Below are 24380 nucleotides of genomic sequence, written 5' to 3'. Positions count from 1 at the left end.
GCGTCGCACTGGGAGCTCAAATTCAGCTGATTAACCATCATGACCCACAAATCTTTTTCTGAGTTATTGCTTCACAGGATAGTCCCCCATCCTATAAATATGGCCTGCACTCTTCGTTCCTAGAAGCATATATTTACATTTAGCAGTATTAAAATGCATATTGTTTGCTTGCACCCAGCTTACTGAGCAACCCATATCTCTCTGTATCAGTGACTTGTCCTCTTCATTATTTGCAACTCCCCTATTTTTTGTGTCATCTGCTAACTTCATCAGTGGTGATTTTAAGTTTTCTTCCAGGTCACTGATAAAAATATTAAATAATGTAGGGCCAAGAACCCATCCTTCTGGGACCCCAGTAGAAACACACCTGCTCTATGAGGATTCCCCATTTATAACTGTATTTTGAGACCTCTCAGCCAGTTTTTAATCCATTTAATATATGTCATGTTAATTTTATATTGTTCTGATTTTTTAATTAAAATGTTGTGCAATACCAAATTAAACACCTTAAGAAGTCTAAGTGTATTATATCAACAATATTACCTTCATCAACAAAACTTGTAATTTCATCAAAAAAGATATCAATTTTGACAAGATCTATTTTCCATAAATCCATATTGCATTAATTATATTACCCTCAATTAACTATTTTTTAAATCAAGTCCTGTATCAATCACACCATTATCTTGCCTGGAATTGACATCAGACTGACAAGCCTATAATCACCCACGTGATCCCATTTACCCATTTTAAATATTGGCACATTAGCCTTCTTTCAGTCCTCTGAAACTTCACCAGTGTTCATAGATTTATTGAAAGTCAACATTAATGATCCAGCAAGACCTTAAGCCAGCTCTTTTAAACTTCTTGGATGAAAGATATCTGGGCCTGCTGATTTAAAAAATGTCTAATTTTAGTAGCTGCTGTTTAACATCCTCCTGAGATACTAGTGCAACGGGAAGAGTATCATCTTATGGTATGACATTATTTGTTTTTTCCCCCAAATACAGAACAGAAATATTTATAGAACGTGTCTGCCTTTTCTGCATTATTATCAATCATTCTACCATTTCCATCTAGTAATGTATCAATACCATTGTTAGGATTCTTTTTGTTCCTAATATACTTTAAAAACTCCTCCTTATTGTTCTTGACGCCGTTGGAACATAGATTTCTCAATGTGTCCCTTTGCTTCCCTTATCAATTTTCCACTATTTCTAGTTTCTTATTTATATTAATTAGTATTGACCCCTTTCTTCCATTTGTTATGTTTTTTTATAGCTACCTTCACTTCCCCTCTAAACCATGTCGTCTTTTTAACCAGTACAGCCTTCTTCCTTGATTGAGGGTTTTTAGGCATCTAGTAAAGTGAGTGTTCTTGAACAATTCCAAATCATCATTCATATTTTTCTGATTAAATTATTCCTCTCAGCTGATCTGGCTCATAATTGTTTTCAGCTTTGTGTAACTGCCCTTTTTGATGCACCAAGTATATATATTACTGGTTTGGACTTCATTCTGTTTGCACATTATAAATGTGATCAAGTCATGATTGCTTGTACTTAAGCTACCATTAAGCAACCATGTGTTGACAATGTCCATACTGTGCCCAGTGCCTGAGGGGAGGAGGTAGCTGACCTCAGCAGTCAGGACTGTGGCTGCTGGTGTGGGCTGCAGGTACAATTTTTGATTTTCTATGTAGTGTGCTTCCCTTCTGGCTTCATACCCCTCTTGGGGAGTGCGGAAGGGGAAACTGCTTGCCCCTGGAGTCAGTTTTCCCAATTCTATCTGGTTCCTTCCATGCCTGGGGAAGGGGTGCCAAGCCAACTCCACCCAGACTGGGATGATGAGGGAAGGTGCATTCTGCCTGTAGAGCCAGCTGAGCTCCCCAGTGAGACACTCAATACAGGGATGAAGCAGGAAGCAAAGACACTTCCTTTTCCCTCTGGCTTTTCTCTGAAGGGGCACCAGCTGCTGCAAACACTGCATGAGGGGAAGCAGAGCTGAGGGGGAAAATCTTCCCAAAAAGCAAATGCAGTCCTGGGACACAGCTGGGAATATTAAGCCAAACTGTTCGTCAGAAATCTGAAATCAAGTCTGGAATTTCCCTCAGTAAAGCCCCACAGCTGAGGCACCTGGCTGAGCAGCTGGCCACTGAAAGGCAAAAAAAATGGAGGGAACTTCAGGGACAAGGGCATTCCCCTACTGCCAATGACTGACAGGTCAGGTTCGGGCTAAAGAGCCCCATGTGACCAACAACAAAGAGCAAGTCAAATCTGAGACATTATTTCAAATATAGGTTAAAATGATCTTTTTGACAACATATGACTCAGCCTGCAACTCCCAGTTGTGCAGACAGTCTGTGCCCCACAGAGCTCACAATCAAGATTATGACAAGATGTAACCAGTGGATGAGACAGACAAATGGGGAATTTGGAGAATGGGAGGACAAGGACACAGGAAAGTTAACAAATTATCATACATTAAGCAGAGGTATCCACTCCCCACCTGACTAGGCAAGCAGTGAGCAGAGATCTCTGCTCTGCTTAATGTGTAACTAGTCAGCCTTACTGATACCTCACCCTTAGACACCACCACCCCGATGCATTTGTCTCATCCACATGTTATTTCTGGTCATAATCTAGACTGTGAGCTCTTTAGACCAAGGGTCATTTTTTTATACCATGACTGTACAACACCGAGCACTATGTGTCCCTGATTCTTGATGCTTGCCTGCAATACAAATTAATAATGTCTCCAACTTTTCATTCAAACTAGGGGATTTAATCCCTTTTATTTCACTGGGGCCAGGTCTACACTAAAAAGATAAGGTGACCAAGCTATGTCGCTCAGGGGTGTGAAAAATCCACCCCCCTGAGCAACTTAGTGAAGCCAACCTAACCCCCGGTGTAGACAGCACTAGGTCAACCGAAGAATTCTTCTGTCAACCTAGCTACTACCTCTCAGGGAGGTGGATTAACTATAGTGACAGAAGAATCCCTGTCATTGCTGTAGTGAGTGGCTACACTGAAGGGTTACTGCAACCGTGCCGCTGTAGCAGTTTAAGTATAGACATTGTCTGAGAATAGAAACAAAAAGGCTCACATTTAGAATAAAAGACATTTCAGGGGATTGGAGGGGAACCAGTGTTGGAGAGGTTAAAACCAAATCTGAAGACTTTCATCTCTAGGTCACCAGTTACAATCTGGCACAGGTTAGTAATGACTAAAAGCTGTTTCTATTGGATGGCCCGTTTGAAATAAGTTGTGGTCTCAGTCAGTTACTAGTAGGACTGGTGTCCGCAACACAAAAAAAGCTACCACAACTGGCATTATTTTGCACACCCAGTAGAGAGGCCAAGGATTGGACAACTCATGGCAGCTCCCCTAGATGTGATCCCTCCAGGTCAAAGATGAGAAACACTGACAGTAATGTGAGGAAGATGACCTACCACTGCCCGTGCTATACCTGTTGTGGGATTAGAAGGACCTCCCTTCCTAACAGATGTCAGTCCAGAACCTCTTACCAGCACCTATGCATGGGAATAAATTAAAAACCACTTACAGAAACAAAGGAGGATTCAGGCAAGAGTCCAGCTGCCCCTCCCTCAAATAGAGTATGAATAATGTACAGGAGCACTGCAAACATCATGGCACATCAGTCTATCACCTTTGCCTACCACTGGAGCTGCAACATTACACTGAGGCAGGGCCAGGTGATGTGGGGGGGGGAGGGCCCAGGTGATGGGATATGCCCCCAAAACACGTACAGAAGAGGCAGAGCTTGATATAAGCATGTCAGAGAGAAACCTTACAGAGTATCTCCTAAAGAGAGACCACAGCCTGGCTCAATGGAAACCCCCCCCCCTCACCCGCCCATCCCCAAGCATTCTCCATTTCTGCATCCTATTGCTGAAGACATAAGGAAACGGGTACCTTGCAGCTCAGCAACAAAATTGCACCAAGTGGGTGCAAAAAGCATCCCCACCCCCTTTTGACACCTTTCTCCCTCCACCTAAGCTGCCTCCCAACCGTACCCACACAGAAAGGCCAAGATGGATCACAGTCACATGAAAAGTTTCAGAGTAGCAGCCTTGTTAGTCTGTATCTGCAAAAAGAACAGGAGTTCTTGTGGCACCTTAGAGACTAACAAATTTATAAGAGCATAAGTTTTCATGGGCTACAGCCCACTTCATCGGATGCATAGAATGGAACATATAGTAAGCATATATATATATACACACACATACAGAGAAGGTGGAAGTTGCCATACAAAGTGTAAGAGGTTAATTAATTAAGATGAGCTCTTAGCAGGAGAAAAAAAACCTTTTCTCGTGATAATCAAGATGGCCCATTTAGACAGTTGACAAGAAGGTGTGAGGATACTTAACATAGGGAAATAGAAAAGTTCAGCTCATTTTTCATGCCAGAAGACAATATTCCTAGGGAACAGGCCAGAATAGCTTCCTCAGCCACACTGCCCAGCTGCACAGAGGGTCCACAGTCTACACCTATGCTCAAACAATATATCAGGGGTTTTTCTGAGTCAACTCAAATCTCCTTATGCCACTACAAACCCATCATAATGGCCACCCTAATGAGATTCAAGAGAACAATATACTGTACAGCCAGCATGGGGTAGGCACAGCCTTGTAGAGCCAGAACAAGAAGGTGCCTGCAAATCCCAAGATTCCCCGGGACAGCATGAAAAGACAGCAGTTACCCGAAAGCTCCGTCCTGCAGCTCCTCCGTGGCCCAGGGACGCCAGCAACCCCGGGATTGGACGTGACCTGCTCAATACGGGAATAACACAGGCCACAGGAGAGGGAGTGACCTGTTCGGCGCAGCGCAGTTGTGTCCCGGGGCACAGGAATGCCAGGACTCAGGAGAGGGGACGACCGGGTGAGCACAGCCAGCCTTTAATATTTACTTCTTGGAGCTGCCGCTGAAGTTGCAGTGATGTAATGTGAGCAGCAGCCTCAGAGTCACATGCTTGAGCTTTCCCCAACTCCACCCCCACGGCGTTCCTCCCCCCTCTACCGTCCACATCCTGGCAGCATGGCCCGCTTGACAACACAAACAGAGAACCAGCTCCTCCCACCTGGCCTGCCGCCAGAAAAGCTGGGACCTAGTCGAACTCAGCCAGGGAACAGCAGCAACAAAACCATTGCAGCTCCTGAGCCTGAGCTCTGGTCACCATATTTAGTTCCCCTGCAAACATTTGGATCACCATCTCTGGAGATCAGGAGCTCAGCACTGAGCCCACTGCTCTCCTCATTGGCCTCTTCCTCTGAGCTATGGGGACAGTTAGGAAGCAGAGGGCATGCACTGTGTTTCACCTGGAAAATGTTACAGATGTATTTATTTTTACATTTGGGGAGTAGTTGATCTCCATTAAAGTAAAAGAGCAATAGCACCAGACACAGTGTGGACTGGCACAGGAAAAGCTTCTGTTCCCACCCAACTCTCTTGATGGACCCCATTCCTGACCATCAGCACCTCCTGCTATTCTAGATGTGCTCCCCACACATCTCTCCTGAACACCTTCAATCCTGGCCAGCAGCCCCCCTGCTATTCCAATCCAGGGCTAGGACTCCCTGCAGGTAGCTCTGCCCATCCCCTTGAGTGCTGCCCTGCAGCTCTCCCCCCCTCACCCCCTTGGCTATTCCAGGCTTGGCCTGGCCTGGCCTGGCCTGCTGCTTCCTCAGTACACCAAGTAACAGGAACACAAAGAAATGTGATTTACTCACTTCTTGCTTCACCTTCATTCTTTGTCTCCAAGGTTATCCTTTCCCTGACCTACTATAAGTCTATTTTGTCTCTCCCTTTCATTATGTTCTGTCCCGTTCCTCTGCTGGGCTCTCCTCAGCTCTCTTCCCCTTCCTCACCTGGGTCCCTCATGTTCTCCCCATCCCTGAAATGAATGAGGAAAAAAATTGATGAGCCAACCCTGTAGCAGGTAATGCAGGAAGCAGAAGGGGCCTCCTTCTATCAGTTTACCTTCAAATGGATTTTTTTTTTTTTTTTTTTAAGTTCAGATGAAAGTGGATCTCAGAGTTTGGCCAAATCCCGAATCAATTGGTCCTTAGTCTAAAAATATCTGCTGCCCTCAGAGTCCTTTTTAGACTAAGGAAGGAGAAGGAAGGAGGAAATGGGGCTGTAAGTTTAGAAACAGTCTGTAGGAAGATCTGATTAGTTAGAATAAAAGTGCTGGACACCTGTAACCACTGCCACCACCTGAACCCCAAAGAAACAACAGCTCCTTTCTAATGGCATCAACAAAATCACCCTCCTGGCAAGCAGAGGATATCTCCAAGGCCTTGTCAATACAAGAAAGTTGCACAGGATTAAATGAATTTTAATTTTAGTTAAACTGGTACTACCCCTTGTGTGGACACTTATCTCAGTCTAAGAGTAGCTTATTTCAGTTTAGTTTAACCAATTACTAATTGTCTTGAACTAAAATGAAATAAGCCAGGTTTAAACCAAAATAACAGCCTTTTGCACCAGTTTGATGAAATTGGTTTAACAAAAATCACTCCTTAAACTAGACTGATACAACTTGCTCAGACACACAAGTTTCAGAGTCATATTAACCAGAAATGGAAAGATCCCCTTAGGACACACACAGTCCATTCTCCGCACCTTCTAAGACTAGGGTGGGATTGCTCACTAGTATATTATGGAGAGGCAGCAGCCTCTCCATAGTTCAGGCTACAATCAGTCCTGTTTTAGACAATCTATAATTTTAACGTGGAAAATTGGTTTGGCCGGAAAATTGCTTGCTTCACCCAGAAGCCAAAACAAATGCAAACAAACTGCATTTGAGTTACAGGTCGGTTTAAAAACAAAACAAAAAAAAACCACCCCAGATTTTAAACGTAGACTTTTGTCTAATGTTTCCTTGAATCCCAGTATTGATCCATACAAATCACATCACAGTATAAATACTATTTTTCCACCAGTAATCTCAAAATATAAATGAAACCAAAAACATATCTAAAAAGTATATGTACACAGCAACAACATAGAGGTCTTGTCTGCAAAGAATTTTTAAGCAACTTTCCCACCATTGGCCTAGCACTAGTGAAATTAACAATACTAATATACAGATAATATCTACAGTACAATATTCCACATTAAAAACCTGCAGTAAAAATATTAACATTTTTTGACTAAATACTCTTCTTATGTGGCACCTCCATGACTGGAGGTTTGCAACCATGGTAACCCATTCTGTACAGTTCTCTACTAATCTCTTTGTGGATGAATAGTCCTTTTGATCCACCCATGATACCACATCATCCATCCACAATCTTCTTTTTCTGCCTTGTGTTCTTTTGCCATCAACTTTCCTTTCCAGTGCCTTTAAACATATATCACCCACTGAGCTTCTTAAAATGTGCTGTGCAAATCAAATCTATCTTTTCATAAGATCTCTAACTAGCAGTTGTTGAGTTCTAACACTTTTTCATTGGTTTTAGCATTTAACCATGGTATTTTCAGAATTCTTCTATAACCCCGTATCTGGAAGAACTGTAGCTTCTTTATTATCCATGTTTGAAGTCAGGTCTCAGCGCATGTTTATTGAGAAGTCTAACAGCTTAATTGAAGAGGCTGAGGTTCTGACTCTTGTATAACATTCTGTCTTCAAATTTTTTCTTAGTAATTGAAATAGTTATTATCAACAACATTTGTAAACAAGTGATTATAAATCCCTTCATCTTTCAGTTACTCAGCTTTCACTCTTTTGGCTGTTGCAATGTCATAATTTTACAAGTTCTCTAGCCAATAAAGTATTCCAAGCTACACGAGAACAGACATTTTAATGTTAAAACCAAGCAACTCTTTTTTTAATCCAGTCCTTCTTTATAAATAGTAAAAAAAGCGCACAATCCCAATTTTTTTTTGAGTCACCTTTAGTAAGATTTAGAATTTTCCTTGGTTTCTAGGAAATCTGTACGAGCTCAGCAAAAAAACAAAAAAAAAGTTTACTACACATGCTCACTATAGTAAATCTAAATCAGTTTTCTGACACTCCCAAAGACACTGGTTGCCCCACTGTGAGGGTTCTGCCGTGTCAAATTTTAACTTATTAAAGAACTGTTAAAAAGTTACAAAAACAACAAGGAGTCCGGTGGCATCTTAAAGACTAACAGATTTATTTGGGCATAAGCTTTCGTGGGTAAAAAACCCAGTTCTTCAGATGCATGGAGTGAAAATTACAGATACAGAAATAAATATATACTGGCACATGAAGAGAAGGGAGTTACATGACAAGTGGAGAACCAATGTTGAAGGCCAATTTAGTCAGGGTGGATGTAGTCCACTCCCAATAATTGATGAGGAGGTGTCAATACCAAGAGAAGGAAAATTGCTTTTGTAGTGAGCCAGCCACTCCCAGTCCCTATTCAAGCCCAAATTGATGGTAAATAAATCTGTTAGTCTTTAAGGTGTCATCGGACTCCTCGTTGTTTTTGTGGATACAGACTAACACAGCTACCCTTAGATACTTGTTAAAAAGTAATTTTTTTTAAATAATGGGAAATATATATTTTCTCACATGCACACATACTCTCTTGTTCTCAAAAACAACTGAATCATTTTTTGCTCAAATTTTCAAACAGAGACCATCCCTGGGAATTTTAAGCCAATTGATGAATGCTTCAACAAGCTATGCACAAAGAATGAAATAGGGGATTGTCAGGCAACCTTCACCATAGACATCACTACAAATTCCATGTTACTAGAGTCAGTCCGATACGCGCCTTAAATTCCTGCTTCCACTCTTGGAGCTAGGAGCATGTGGGATGCTAGCTCTCTAGGCTCAATGGACTGTAGTTTATTTGGCTGGAGTTCAGCCAGTAGTAGCTGCATTTTGTCCACTGGACTGGGGTAGCCATCAGAGCTGTCAGGCTGGTCTAGGATCCAATGCACAGCACATGCATGCTGGAAGCCTGGCACGCTTTTTAGACCTATTCTCTAGCTCACTGCGCTTCTAGAGAGGTGGGGACAAGACCTTGGCACTGGCATGTGCACCAAGCCAGCTAAATACACGCCAACCCCGTCCATGCCAGTCCCAATGGACATTGGCTCCGGGGTGCATGCACACAACCTAAGGACCAAGAGGAAGGCAGTGGGGGCCTGGAATGGGCGACAGCCCCTGCCCTGCCCAACAGACAAAAACACCCTCCCACATCCCATGGCGCTTCTCCAACTCACTTCCGGTGTGCTGTTCCTTTTTCCCTTTACTGTCCCATTTCTATAGTGCTTCCGCCTCTACCAAGATGGCGGATCCCTCTTTCCTGTGTGTGGCGGAATGTGTACCGGGGCGGCTCCTGCGGCCGGCAACGCCGGGGTTCCGGGTGGCGGGCCGGACCGGGCTCAGGCCAGGCTCAGCAGCAGTGTCAGTGATAGTTAGGGTGGGGAGAGCGATGGCGGCTCCTCTCGCGCTGCTGCTGGGCATCAGCCTCGCGCTGGCACCGCCCCTGGCTCAAGCCCGGAGCCTGCGTTTCGTTACCCTGGTGAGGGGCGACAGCCGGGGAGCGCGGCCCAGATTGGGAGCGCAGAGCAAGACCGCGCCCCGGGGTGGGGCGCTGGGCCGAGGTGGGGAGGCCGGGGGGCGCGGCGATGGGGGAGACGGGGCGGGGGGCGCCGCTGGGCAGAGGGGGGCGGCCGGGGGTAGCGGGTTTGGGGCACTAGGCAATTCGAAGGTGTTTCCTCTTTCAGCTGTACCGCCACGGGGACCGCTCCCCAGTGAGGGCCTATCCTCGGGACCCCCATCAGGAGAGCGCGTGGCCCCAGGGATTTGGGCAGCTCACCCAGGTGGGTACCCCGGGGAGCAGTATTACATTTGGAGTTGTACCTCAGAAGGTGTCTGCTTTCTCTCCCGCTAGGAAGGGGATTTCTGCCATTTCCTAATAGTGGGTGGGAGGTGCCAGGGAACCCAGCCTTTCCCCTTTGGAAGCCATTTTATGTGGCCTTTGACATCGGAGGTCTTTGCTGGGATTGGCCCAGGATAGCGGCAAATCCTGTTTTTGATGCGTGCAGGTTGGGATGCTGCAACAATGGGATCTGGGCCAGTCACTCCGGAAGCGTTACCATGGATTCCTGAACGCCTCATACAATAGGCAGGAGGTCAGTGCAACCTACCCCACTACCATGGGTCATCACTCCCTGTCCCTCTCCTGGGGTCACTTTATCTTCCTGTAAGGTGCAGCCTGGTGCTCAGGGTACCTGCACTGTCTTCAGGGCCCCTTATTGTTTCCCTTTGTCACGTTCATGCTGCTGTGCCTTCACATAGTAGGATACAATATGACTATATTAAATAGCATCTTCTGTAGAAACTGTCTCTGAAATCACCTGGGTTACTGTGAATACTAAAGGAGTGCAGTCCCGTAAGAGTGTAGGGAGGGCAAGAAGGAATGATGGTTACATCTGAGGGCGACAAGATACTATGCAAGAGGAGGCCTGAAGCCACTGCCACCTAAACAAAGGGAGGTAGAAAGGGTAATAAAGAGACCTACAAAAGCACCCGTGACATCAGCTGGAATTTATCTGATTCCCTCCCTCTCTTGGGAAGGCATCACAGAGAGTGAGCTGCAGCCGGGTGTATCTCTTTCATGCCCTCCTTTTGAGAAGTTGAATCAGGAGGCCTCGGCAAGTTGTCTTATCTGATCAACAAGCAGTGGAACTCAGGCTCCAAAGGAAATTAACTCAGCCAAATAAATAAATAAATGCAGTTCCTCTATCCAGCAGCCTTACTGCTTTTTGGTTCCCCACTCTAACACTACTATGCTTTTGCAGTAGAGCAGAGTGTTGGAGAACAAATATTCATGCACGATTTTCTAGAACCTTGGGTTACGAAGATGGTGCATCTGTCATCCTTAGCAGATTGTGCTTGGGTCTTCAAACATACCAACACCCCTCAGAAATTGTCAGTCAAAGTAAAGGTCTTTAGGAAGCAACTAAAGATCTAGTTTCCTTGGGAAGCATCCTGTTGCAACCTAGTTGAGTAAGACTATGTCTGCTTTCTGGTTCTCTTCCATCATTGTTTCCTGCACTGTGGCAGAGACACCTGCCCTACTCTCAGCCCTTTATACTTTGTGGTAGATATCCCAGTCTTAAAGGGCTAGTAGGATTGAAGAAAAAGCTACTATTAGTATGCATAAACTCTCCCCATGAGATACCAGGACAAATTCAACCCAGGGATAAGCAGAAGCAACATCATTATCTGACAGTTAGACACCTACTCTGAAATTGGTCCATGAATCTCAGTTGGAATATAGCAGTGGGTACCACTGCTCCTGTATCAAGGAATGAAAGACTTGAGCCCATGGAAATTAAAGTAACAGTTTTAGCTGGTAGCTGATCCTCTCCATAGGACAGGGATGCAACCTGTGTTTGCCTTGCCCAGTCCCAGGCAAGGCCAGTGACCAGCTCCAGGCACCATCTAATAAGTTTACACATACACACCATAATCTCTACCCAAACTATTCTTTTATTTCTGTCAATAAAGCATTAAGGGTCTTGTCCCAAAGTAGCTGATTCTGTTTTCTTTGCAAGTTTGATGGTGCTACAGAAGTCTTTGCCCTAGTTTTTGAAAACTGGGTGGTTCTGATTAGCCATTTGGGAAGTTCACTTGTTCAAAGTATGGAGGCTTTCAGGAGGCATATACTATACATAGAGGTGACATTTGGGGTTTCTAAAGGAGGGGTGTGGGAAGTCCCCCAAAATACTTATTATTGTTCTTCTGACAGATTTGAGTCAGATGGAGCAGGAAGAAGAGTTTCAAGATGGAGGGAGTATTATCTCAGGACTCCTGTGTCCTATTGCTGATACAGACCCACAGCTGTGTCAGGCCTTTTAATATTAACGTGGTAGTGGATTGCCATCTGACTTCTTCTGGTCAAGTATCTGCTGCCTCATTTCCCCTTTTGGGGCTCTCCAATAAATGCAGAATCATGTGGTTCAAGTAACACTCCCTTCTTCTGGTCTAGCTTATTAACAATAGTTAACAGTTCAGTGTCAACTCAAATACAAATCTTCCAGCTCTCCTCGCAAGCTTTGAGGTTCCTTCCCACATTTCTCTCTCTCTCTCAAAGCTTTTCCCAGCTGAGGCTGCTGCTTCTCCTTTTTCCTGCAGCTGTCTGCCACCTGGCTAATGCCAAGAGCACCCTCCTACTTCCTGATCCTGGTATCCTCTGATCAAGCTCCCTCTTATAGGAAGCATCAGCTCCGGGTTGCTGTTGTGTGACTGTTGGTCATCACTTGATTCAGCCACAGGCTAGAGTCTTATAAAAGGGTGCTGGGACATGAGCATATGCCCAAAGATAAGCAACCTGAGACAGTGCTGTAGATTGCTCTTTCTTTATCCCATGTTAAGATACTGCTTAGGTGTTTCTTTAGAGCATACCTTGGAGTTCTTTCATCCTAGCTAATGGGGAAAGGTCTCTCTCTACCCATGCCTCATGTCAGATGGGTGGAAATATTCAGAGTAAAGGCAGTGAGTAAATCTTGTGTTTTCCAAGAATAAGTTTTGAGGATATCATTTGTATGCAAGATGCTCTATAAAGCAAAACTATATCACCATTCACAAGACTCTTATTTTATCTGCTTCTTCTCTGATGTCCTGACTGCCAGGATATTTATTCCTTCATTCATAACCATTCATCTCATCTACTCCACCTATCACTGAAGCCTGCCCCACATACCTCTCTCCCCCCTCCAGTTGCTTCAGTACACAAATGCCCAGGTATCAAATTTTCACCACTTTGACCTTCCTTGAATCTCTGCAATTGCTCTTACTCTTCTTCTGTATTGTCAAGTTTTCCTCCTGCCGATGATAATGATCTTCTGCCCCCTTCCCTCCGAGGACCAAAAAGTGCTTCATAGACATTAATAAATGAAACCTCTGCCACATCTACTAGCCATGTCACTATTGTCATCATTTCGCAGATGAAAAAACAGGCCAGAGAGGGGCAGATTCTTGTCACAGGTTGCATAGCAAGTCAATGGCAGATCTGAGGACTGAACCAAGAAGTCCTACCTTCATTCCTGTGATATAACTACGCTATATTTTCTCTTTTTACCTACCCCCATCTATATCTCTGGCCTTGTCTCCTACCTACTTGCTACTTATATTATTCTGCCTGAGCTACTCCTTCACTTGTATTCTATCTCCCATCTCCATGATGTATTCCATAGTGCCCCATATGCCTTAATAGCCTGCCCTTTTATATGCACTCCCTCTTTCCCCACCATGGTTTGTGAACTGCTTAAGCTGTAATGGCCTCAGCACACTCCATGTACTCTCTGCCATGCCTAAAACTTTTTGTCTTTGTGGTGCCTGTATTCTGAGTCCCTTGGTCAGGGTCCAGGTATCCCCACTCCTGTGTACAATAGTGATATTCACAGAACAGGCTCTCTGTGCCCCTGGCAGATTTTCATTCGCAGCACAGATTACGACCGGACACTGATGAGTGCAGAGGCCAATCTGGCAGGACTGTATCCCCCACAAGGACAACAGGTGTTCAACCCCAATGTTTCCTGGCAGCCAATCCCTGTACACTCTGTGCCTGACTCTGGGGAGAAGGTGAGTCATTCTCAAAGATAAATATTGGCAGTTCAGGCATGGTGTTCACCTTATCGCCAAGAGCCTCCCCCTCCAGTCCTGAGCTTACCCCATATCGCTCCTTAGCCTGGCCTTGCAGGGGATCCCCCTGCTTCTAGACCCACAATTCTCCTCATGTCCCTTGTTGATTTAGTTGTTAGATGCAGAGTCTCACTGGAAGAGAGACCCTTCCTCAGAGGGAACTATTTAGACCCTGTTTCATCAGGACTGGGGGGTGGCTGTGGTGGGGAGGCAGTACAGTCGCTGCTGCTTGTCAGGATCTTCCCTGACCCAGCGTCTCCTTTTGTCTCTGCCCAGCTGCTGAAGTTTCCATTATCCCCTTGCCCGCGGTATGAGCAGCTACAGAATGAAACCCGGCAGTCAGCAGAGTACATAAATAAAACCAGACAGAATTTGGTAAGTGAAAGTTTGTGTGAGAAAAGGTCTCCCTGAGCAGGAAGAAGATACCTTTATATGATTCTAGGTGTCAGGGAGGGGTGAAAGATCTCCACTTTGCAGAGTTGTGTGGTGGAAGAGCAGAAGGTTTGAGTCTGCCTTGTCGCCTGCAGGGGTTCCTGGAGATGGTGGCAAATCAGACAGGGATCCAGGATGTGTCCCTGGAGTCTGTCTGGAGCATCTACGACACACTTTTTTGTGAGGTAAGTTAGTCTAGGCATCCCCACACAACAGCAGGGACCTGGGTCTTTGGCTCAGCAGAGTGGAATTAGGGATTCACTAGACTGGAGACAACTGCATTGGTGAGAAATGGATTTGCCCGTTGTACAGCAACCTTCCACTTCTCCCTCCACATAGTTAGCCCTAATCTTCAGATTTCGGAATAATAACTCTTCCCCCACTCCAGAGGCACAATTTAGGAAATCTATCCCCTCCAGCACCATAGATCCTCTAGCTGCATGTTTCAGATGTCATGCTAGAACTGAAACTTAATTCACCTGTGGCATTCTGTCTCCTGAGAAAGGGGTGGTTGTCCCAAAATCTTTACTATTCTTTAGTTTTAATTAGTTAAATCCAGAGTGAGATTTTTTTCAAGATGGAGGGAATGTTAATCTAGTTATTTGAGGAAGGAAGAGCGAGTCAAGACTCCAGGATCCTATTACTGACGCTCCCCTAGCTCGCAGTTAACTTGAGCCAGTCGCTTTCCTGCTTGGTGCCTCAGTTTCCCTATCTATAAAAGGGAATAATACATTCCTACAATCTAGAGGACTGTTAGGTTTTATTCCTTATTGTTTGTAAAATGTTTTGAGCTCCTCTGACACAGGAAGGCCCTAAAGAAGAGCAAAGTGGTGTCATTTTAGTAATTCCCAAACAAAAACTACATTAAAATGGAGTTAAGGCTGAAAGCACATATCAGTAATACAGAGTAAACATCAATGTTCCCTCTAATTTTTTCCATCCATGTGCAGATTGAATTTTGGTATGTGTACCAATATCGAGGTAATGTGCAGATATGCGCCACCAGTACAAACAAAAAACGTAGATATATGTTTTTTAAAAGTTCATAGATATGCAAGAAAGAATATTAAAACAAGGGATAATTAACAAGATGCACTGCTAGGGCTGCAGAGAGGCAGCTGCTGGGGAAAGTCACGTCTCTCCCCGGCTGCCGCACACAGCCCAGCTGGGACTGGGAGTCCTGGGATACCCCAAACTTAGTTTCCCCACCCCCACCTGACCCCTGCCCACCTCACCTTCCACATCCTCTCTCGAGAGTCCAGGAGGCACCTAATTAGTGGAGCCACGTCTGCGCAGCTCCACTAATTAGGTGCACGGTCCTTCATTCCCTTGTGTGCAGCCACACAGGCCCGCACCTTAGAGGGAACTGTGGTAAACATTATAGTCGTGTTGTAATTATCCCAAAACAAGCATTACAAACCCAGGAAATTTAGAATTGAGGCAAAATGAAATCCAAACAGTTAGAACACTCCATAACCTTAACTCTACACTGTAGTGACACCTTGCAGTAACAATACAATTACAATTCATGCCTTTTTTTAAATCCCAAATGAGATTAAACTGATTTTTAAGACAGAATTTTTTTTTTCTTCATAATGTCGCTACAGGGCAGTTATTTTCTTGGCCATATTTGCTAAGGGCCATCTGTGGTCTGAGTCCCATTGAACCAAATGGGAGATGGGAGCCATTTTGAAAGAGGGCAATTCTTTGTTTCGCTGAAGAACATTCTCCAGCCTCTTCTGAAAGTGAAACTTCCAGTTTTGAAGAATAACAGGAAAAGTGATTATTAATTCTAAACATTTCTTTTCCAAACCTACTCCTTGCACTAGGTCTATGGGGGGGGAAGGGATAGCTCAGTGGTTTGAACATTGGCCTGCTAAACCCAGGTTTGAGTGTTTAATCCTTGAGGGGGCCATTTGGGATCTGGGACAAAAATTGGGGATTGGTCCTGCTTTGAGCAGGGGGTTGAACTAGATGACCTCCTGAGGTCCCTTTCAACCCTGATATTCTATGATTTTATTCCAAATTCAGATCTTTGCCAATTTTTGTGTAGATGGACGATGCCTGAACTGAGATCATTGGGGACAAAAACGGTCTGACATAGAATATTACATTTCTTAGGACTCATTTTTTAAATTACTTTTAAAACATAAACTAATAGATTACTTTCAAATGTTCAGAAAATCCATTTAGCACTAGAGTATGGTCTCGTTTACACACAGACTTGTCCTGGTTTAACCAAATACCTGAGTGTTCATCCAGTGCAAGTTTGTGTAGACAAGGCCTGGGAGCTCTAATTTTGGGGAGGATATCCTCTATTTTTCACACATACAAAGTTGTCTAGTCTCTGCTTTGAGTGCAAAACTCAGCTCTGCTAAGTATGGAGCCATGATTGACACCACCATAAAATAAGTAGAATCAGTGCTTGAATACTGCTCGTTAGTTAAAACCTTCCTAAGGGTTTGTCTACACAGGAAAAATTATTCCAGAATAAGGTGGGGTATGAATTTAAAGTGGAATAGCTATTCCAGAAGAACTCCTTGTGTAGACACCTTTAATCCAGAAAGTGGATTAAGTTTATTTAGAAAAAGGTACTCTTACTCCAGAATGAGAGTGCCAGCACATAGATTTATTCAGAAATAGCTATTCCAGAATAACTATTCTTGAATAACTCCATGTGTAGAGAAGCCCTTAGACTTCAAAATCCCTGGGGGTCCAAATACTGTAATTACCAAAAATATCATTCTAAACCTTCCCTTGCCAGCACAGTAATTGATTTTGTGACTGGGCTGAATTTCACCCTTGTTCATTAACTAGAAGGGTCTACCCCTCCCAGACTCAAATATGTTTGCAGAGATTCCTTCTGGAAAGTTTGTTGCATTTTTTTGGCTTATGCCATCCTGTTTTTCCTTTGGGCATGGCATCTGAAAAGCCCTGTAGACGCTGGTAGTGGGAGGAACAAGCACTGCCTGATTTCCAAATACTTTCTTAGCATCGCAGAATCCACTATCTTGATTTAAGCAGCTCCTGCTAGTGAAATAGAAACTCCCCTGGAAGAAAGATCAGGGAGTCCCTTTCCCATTCCCCCTCTTGGTCCTGCTCAAAGTCCTTGTGTAGCAGGGTCCAAGGCCCCGTTCATTAACTGTCTGCTTAGACTTCTCACAGACTTACAGGGCTGAGAACTCAAAGAACAGCTCATTGGTTAGCACAGGGATCTCAAATTCGAATCACCAGGAGGGCTACATGACGACTAGTACATTGGCCCAAGGGCCGCATCACTGACACCCCCGCTGCCCGCTGCCCCGCCTCTTCCCACCCCTTCCACAAATCCCCGCCCCTGCCCTGCCTCTTCTCCGCCTCCTCCCCTGAGCACGCAGCTCTCCGCTCCTCCCCCCTCCCTCCTGGAAAGCGCTAAGCGCTGCCAAATAGCTGTTTGGCAGCGGGAAGCGCCTGGAGGTAGGCAGAGGAGTGGGGACACGGCGTGCTGGGGGGAGGGGAGCTTGGCGGCCTACAGGAAATAACTCCGGGGCGGCAGGGCGCAGGGAGCTTGGCGGGCCGCAGGAAATAACCCCGTGGGCCGCGTGTTTGAGAACCCTGGGTTAGCAGAAGGTGAGTGGACAGGCTCTGAGAAGGGAGAACTTTATCCCCATGGCACACAGGACAGCGCTGTACCCCAGGAAAGGAAGTTCTGCTTACTCAGAAAAGTGGTGGTGCTCACACCCTTACAAATAATGCTCTGGGGAATAGACCTTGCTGAGTGAAACTGGCATTTCCACTGCTAAGGCAGTAGATTTACTCCACCAGCTCAAACCAACAAATAACTCCAAGCAAAACCAGAACTTCCTAGTTGTGCTCTTGGTAAATGAATGCAAAACAAACAAACTACCCAGGTTGCTGACAGGTACCTGATCTGAATCATGTAGAATGGCCCAGAGGGTGCTTGTCCTAGTCTCCCATGGAGTCTGATGGCACATGGCCTGAAAGATTGGGCCAAAAGAAATCTGTAGAGGTTCAACAAGGACAAGTGCAGAGTCCATGCACCGCTACAGGCTGGGGACCGACTGGCTAAGCAGCAGTTCTGCAGAAAAGGAGTGGACGAGAAGCTGGATATGAGTCAGCCATGTGCCCTTCTTGCCAAGAAGGCCAACGGCATATTGGGCTGCATTAGTAGGAGCATTGCCAGCAGATCGAGGGAAGTGATTATTCCCCTCCATTTGGCACTAGTGAGGCCACACCTGCAGTATTGCGTCCAGTTTTGATCCCCCCCCACTACAGAACGGATGTGGACAAATTGGAGAGAGTCCAGCGGAGGGCAATGAAAATGATTAGGGGGCTGGGGTACATGACTTATGAGGAGAGGCTGAGGGAACTAGGGTTATTTAGTCTGCAGAAGAGAAGAATGAGGGGGGATTTGATAGCAGCCTTCAACTACCTGAAGAGGGGTTCCAAAGAGGATGGAGCTAGGCTGTTCTCAGTGGTGGCAGATGACAGAACAAGGAGCAATTGTCTCAAGTTGCAGTGGGGGAGGACTAGATTGGATATTAGGAAACACTATTTCACTGGGAGGGTGTGAAGCACTGGAATGGGTTACCTAGGGAGGTGGTGGAATCTCCATCCTTAGAGGTTTTTAAGGCCTAGCTTGACAAAGCCTTGGCTGGAGTGATTTAGTTGGGGTTGGTCCTGCTTTGAGCAGGGGATTGGACTAGATGACCTCCTGAGGTCTCTTCCAACCCTAATATTCTATGATTCTATGCCCCAAAAGTTGTGACCTTTCTGAGATTATCGCTGCTTTCACTGTAATTCATCCATTCCTCTGAGTACACCGGCTGTCTGCAAAGCAGACTCCTTTCCTGACTCCCCTTGTTCAGAGCATGGTTATTGGGGTTTCCATCTGAGCTGCATCTCAATAAGACAATTACAGAGTGCTAGTATTCTGCTCTCTTCCTCAGTGCACAAGTGCCTGTGCTTGTGATGACTTCTCCTGTATGGATGTGCTCTGCCTATAGCAATAGCTTTGTCTGAGTCTTCTTCCTGCTCTTTTGTCTTATGTTTTGATTTCTGGCTGTGTGGTCTCAGTGCGGCAGAATCATCTTCACACAAAGCGGATGCCCCAGGATTATTGTCTCTGCAATTTGAGCTAGCATCACACTCTGGCTGTGTTTTCAGAGAAATGTAGTTCCTAGTTTTTATTCTTACTATTCTTCATGCTTCTTATGTTGAAATGGCAGAATGTCTTACAAATGTAGTTCTGCAGATGGGGGTGAGAGAGGAGACTGAGCCCAGATGAGGAAGGGAGTCATCCATGGTAACACAGTGAGCCCATGGCAGAATCTGGACTAGATCCCAGGTCTCCTGACTCTGAGCCCTGTGACCTACCCTCTGCCCACACTGTCTCCCTTTGAATGAGTTCTCCTTTTTTCTTTTCAGCAAACACATAGGCTGCTACTGCCGCCATGGGTGACCCCAGATGTCATGACTCAGTTGAAGCAACTAAAAGACTTTGGCTTTGAATTCCTGTTTGGGATCCACCAGCAGATGGAGAAGGCTCGTCTGCAGGGTGGTGAGTGGGGAAGGGATGGCATCTCAGGTAAGAGATTCTGTCCTTTGGGATCTGCCCAGCTATTCTCTTTCCTCAGGGGTCCTGCTGGCTCAGATAAGGAAAAACATGACCTCAGCAGCAAATGCGTCTGCACCCCAGCATCTGAAATTACTCGCCTACTCAGCAGTAAGTCTGCATCTGGGAGCTGCCATCCCACCACCTGCCATGGGGTTTGGGCCTTGGTGGGGGCTCTGCCCCCTTCCATCCTCCAGTGCAGTCCCTACATCCAGAATATGTCTCTACCCATCGCAGCATATTCTCTACAGCACCTGGCATCATCCCTTCTGCATCCAAGGAAGTGAATTCCTAGTCTAAAAATCCAGCATGTGGCTGACTCAGCAAGAGCAGGAGGACAGACTTGGGGTCACTGCCCTTCTGATAGATGGGTTGTGCTACCCTGATGTGGTGTTTCAGCCAGTGGATAGATGATAGAATGATAGATGCAGACAATCATATCCCTCTCTAGCAACCTGCTGAGTTAGACTGTCCAGCATCACTCCCAGAACTGCCGTAGAATGGGATCCCTTGGTGTCTCTACACTGCAAAAAAACACCCATGACTGGCCTGGGTCAGCTGACGCAGGCTTGCAGGGCTTGGGCTGTGGAGCTATGAAATTGCAGACATCTAGGTTCTCAGAGCCCCGGCTCCAGCCCAAGCCCAGATGTCTACACTATAATTTTATAGCCCCATGAGCCCAAGTCAGCTGATCCAGGCCAGCTATGGGTGTTCTATTGTAATGTAGATGTACCTTCAGGGACTTGACCCCTAGACTGATAGAGCTTCCAACTCGCGCGCGCTCTCTCCCCTACTCCCTCGGCACAGTCACAAGTTACCTTACCAGGGCCCCTGCTCTGTTCCTCTAGTGCAGCGTTTCTCAAATAGGGGTCTGCAAGCCCTGTGGAAAAACTCCTCCCCATCCTTCCCAGGCATGCCTCCAGCACACTGGGGAACAGGCTTACCTGTCCTGGCTCCCCCCGTCACTTCTGGGAGCCCCAGGCATGTCCCTGCAGCCCCTGGGGCGGGTACTAGGGGGTCTCCACACGCTTCCCCCACGCCAAGTGCAGACTCCACAGCTCCCTTTGGCTGGGAACTGCAGCCAGTGGGAGCTGCGGGGGCGGTATCTGTGGGCAGGGGCAACGTGCGGAGATCCCTTAGCCCCCCTGCCTAGGAGCCGCAGCCAGAGGGATGTTCTGGTTGCTTTCGGGAGTTGCCCGAGGTAAGCACGGCCCTCTGCCCCAGCCCAGAGCCCTCACCCGCTCCTGCACGTAAACTCCCTGCTAGAGTCCACACCTCGCAACCCTTCCCACACCTCAACCGCCTGTCCTAGCCCAGAACCCAAACTCCCTCACAGAGCCCGCACCCCATCCTGTCCCAGCCTGGTGAAAGTGAGTGAGGGTTGGGGAGAGTGAGTGACGGGGGGGGGGTGGATGGAGTGAGCAGTGGTGGGGCAGGGGCATGGCCCCAGGGAAGGGGTGGTGCAAGGAGGCTTGGGGGGTTCCCAAAAATTTTTAAATCAAAATGGAGATCCTCGGGTTGCTAAAGTTTGAGAACCCCTGCTCTAGTGAGTTCCCATAATCTATTTTCCCTTCTCTGCCATGGTCCTGGGTTTCTTCAATTAGCTGTCTCTTGCCCAGCACAGTCCTTGGTTCCCTGCTGAGCTCTCCTTTTGTGGATGTGGTCCCAGGCATTCTGTCCTTCTCCTGAAGAGTGATTCACATTCTCTCCCTCTTCCTTAGCATGACACAACACTTGTGGCACTGCAGATGGCTCTGAATGTCTACAATGGGAGACAAGCACCATATGCCTCATGTCACATATTTGAGCTGTACCAAGATGATGACAGGTGAGGGCTACAGTAAGGGCATCTGCTGTGGCTTTGCCTCATGGGTTAAACATGTCGGCAGAACTCCAGCCTCAGGGCAGAGCCTCTTGCCCTTGCTCCCAAGGGGAAAACAACAGAAGGAAGATCTTAATACAGAACAATGGGAAAGGGCTAGCTCCCAGAGCTGCATGCTAAGTGGGTGATAGGAAGAGATAGCTACAGGATGGCTGAAGAGGGTGATGGTCCTAGGCAGGAGGAAGATGGGAGAAGGAATATGTAATTTGTAATTACAAGGAATATGTAATTTGTGTCTTTGTTTTGTCCCCAGTAACTTTTCTGTGGAGATGTTTTTCCACAACGAGAGTGGGAGGGAGCCTTTTCCACTGACGCTGCCTGGCTGTGCCCAGCGCTGCCCCTTGCCGGATTTCCTGCAGCTCACTGACCCCATCATTCCCCAGGACTGGGCGCGCGAATGCCAGGTAGCAAGCAATGTTCAGGACACAGGTGAGTGCTGGCTGGGCTGGGCATTAGTGAGAGACAGCGATGATTGAATGTTACCACACTGTATGCTCACTTTCTCCCTTGCAGAACTGATTGTGGCTCTGGCTGTCTGTGGGTCCATCCTCTTCCTCCTCATTATCCTCCTCCTGACCGTCGTTTTCCGGATACAGTCCCAGCCACCTGGCTACCGGCATGTTTCCAACGAGGGAGAAGAGCAGCCATGACAATTGCTCTGACCCCTCCCCAGGGAGCAAGAGGGAGCAGTGCTGCTCCTGGGAGTGGTTGGGTTGTCCTTCAGTAACTGAACATTCTTCTTCACAGAAGCTGGACTCTGATGTGACCAGCCTCTGGCTGCTCTTTAGATGAGACATGACATTTGGGGTTGAAATCCCAGGGCATCTGGATCAGGATGGTCCAACTGCATGGAAGCAGTGGATCACCCCCTTGAATCCAGTGTACTATGTGGAATGCCTATTTTTAATACATAACAAAGCTGGGGCTCCCCTTCCACCTGGTGCAGCCAGCTGCTCTTCAGGAATAATCTTTCCCCTTTTAATGGTTGTAATTCTACCACTTATTTTAGCAGCAACAAAGAGGACTGGGAATGTCTCCCAATAGCTGCCATCACCTGCTCAGTTGGTAATGGCCTTGTTCACTAAGGTCAGAATGATTTGATTTCAGTGTGATTCCCAATCTGCTTTGAGCACTTTGGCTTGGGCCATTGGGCTGATTACTGTGTGAAGGCTAGATCTGGACCAGAGACCGTAACTCACACCTGCTGGGTAGGGGCTGAATCCTCATCTGCTTTCCAAGAAGATGGAGCTTCTGGAGATCACTGGCTGGTTACAGATGAGGTTGTAGGGTCCCTTGTCTCTGCTACTTAATTGCTGCTGGCACCTGGTTACTCCCCCTCAATTCTGTTCTGAGAGGAAAAACTGGCCTTAAGTTAGGGTAGGATTGTAAACCTGCCATTGGACCCAGGCTTCAGTGCAGGGGTAATTTGAAGAAGTTCCAGTTATCAATGGACTTTCCCACATGGATTATCCCATCTGATACCCAATTCCTGATCCTTCAGTGGTATCATGCACCTAGGCTGTTGTGCAATGCTGTACAAAGGAGAAAGCACTGTGCCTGCTCCCTGAGCTTTAATTGCATTCATAATCCTAATTTGCAGAGCTACAATCGGTGGGTGTCGTTATGAAATTTTGGATCTCTCTCTAAAGTAACAGCCTTTTGTTTTGACCTCCCCCAGCTGTGAATGCCACAGGCTGCCTGTAGCTACAGTCCTGTACCACACCATTGGTGCAGATGTTGACTGTGGGCCAAACAAATGTGCATGGCAGGCAGAAAATTTTACACTGCAATTAAAGACCATGTAACAGAACTGTTTACTCTAAAACTGGGACAAGTGCCAACCTTGCTAGTTTTTTTCCCCCATCCCCCACATTGGTGTCATTTAAAAAACAAATACTCAGCTTAATAGGTGGGGCGGGGCATGCAAGTGACCCTGCGTCACTATGCACCTGTCAGGGTGAATCACCTGGATCTTCTAGGTGAGTCACTAAAAGGTGACTCTTTCCTTAGGACCACTGCGCGGAGGTTGCAAGGATCTCCTTGCAGACTACAGCTGGTATTGAGAAAATTAATGGCTAGCAGTCATCATCTTCTGCCCTCCACTTTCTCCACTACTGTTTCTGGTGAAGAGTGAGGTGCAGCAGACACCAGAGGCTCTGGCTCCTCATAGGGTGATGCTGCACATTCACTTCCCAGTTTTAGTTCCTTTTCTGGTCCAGTTCCCTTCCCTTCCTAGCAGTGGAGGCTACTAGCAGGCTTCCTTTTCTTTCCCTCCACTTCACCATGGGGAATTTTTACAGTCTGCTACCAGCATGGGAACTCTAGTGCAGCAGAACCAGCCTGCTGCTCTCAGCAACTGCCTCACCTGTTTCTCACTTGGAGATACAACTTAGTTCTCCTGAAGGGCAAAACACAGTCACAAAGAACAAGCAGCTGCTCCTGAGAACAGGACTGGAGGAGAAAGGTGCAAGGAAGTGCCTTCACAGGGGCCTGTGTAGCAGAAGAAGGGGCTATTTTTAAAGGCAGCAGATTTTGCACACATGGAGGAAAGGCTTCTATAGTGATTTAGACTTTGACTGAATGAGTTTCTGTAATTCTGTTCCATTACCTCTTGCCTTTTTTTCATTAAAATCAAATTGAGACTGGGCTCCTGCTACTCCTTCTGCTATGTGGACTCATAGAGGCCTAGGCCTGTTAGGCTCTGCATTTAATATGGGAGCTATTGCAACATTCACCTTTTCACAGGACAAAAATGGAGCAGGAAAGGCAACAAGAAAAGAGGGAGAAATCCTGATATGC

At 46.4% G+C, this 24380-nt stretch overlaps 2 protein-coding genes across 14 annotated transcripts in view; one reads left to right on the top strand and one right to left on the bottom strand.

The window, feature by feature from the left end:
* Positions 1 to 10050, bottom strand: part of NR1H3 (nuclear receptor subfamily 1 group H member 3) — a 59062-nt gene extending 49012 nt beyond the window's left edge. For 7 of the 10 annotated variants that reach the window (XM_074955412.1, XM_074955408.1, XM_074955410.1 and 4 more), the window contains exon 1: positions 4723 to 4997. The gene's annotated coding sequence lies outside the window, so the exon portion shown is untranslated. Of the gene's footprint in view, positions 1 to 4722; positions 4998 to 9864 lie in introns of those variants that run through there. The other 3 variants (XM_074955409.1, XM_074955411.1, XM_074955415.1) reach the window with 1 other exon arrangement.
* ACP2 (acid phosphatase 2, lysosomal) lies at positions 9331 to 24247 on the top strand. Of its 4 annotated transcripts, XM_074955403.1 has the most exons (11): positions 9331 to 9523; positions 9729 to 9824; positions 10050 to 10136; positions 13441 to 13593; positions 13930 to 14028; positions 14181 to 14270; positions 19513 to 19645; positions 19722 to 19810; positions 21421 to 21527; positions 21835 to 22010; positions 22095 to 24247. In XM_074955403.1, exons 1-11 carry the CDS (start codon positions 9434 to 9436, stop codon positions 22229 to 22231), a joined length of 1257 nt encoding a protein of 418 aa, XP_074811504.1. In that variant the 5' UTR covers positions 9331 to 9433; the 3' UTR covers positions 22232 to 24247. The 4 variants fall into 4 exon arrangements, with proteins under 4 accessions (XP_074811504.1, XP_074811506.1, XP_074811505.1 ...); XM_074955405.1 differs by lacking the exon at positions 13441 to 13593; XM_074955404.1 differs by lacking the exon at positions 14181 to 14270.
* Positions 24248 to 24380: the final 133 nt, after the last annotated feature.

Source organism: Natator depressus, chromosome 6 (genome assembly GCF_965152275.1).
Source record: "Natator depressus isolate rNatDep1 chromosome 6, rNatDep2.hap1, whole genome shotgun sequence".
Classification (NCBI taxonomy): Eukaryota; Metazoa; Chordata; order Testudines; family Cheloniidae; genus Natator; species Natator depressus.
Note: the sequence above shows the minus strand (reverse complement) of the source record. Positions and strands in the feature narration are given on the sequence as shown.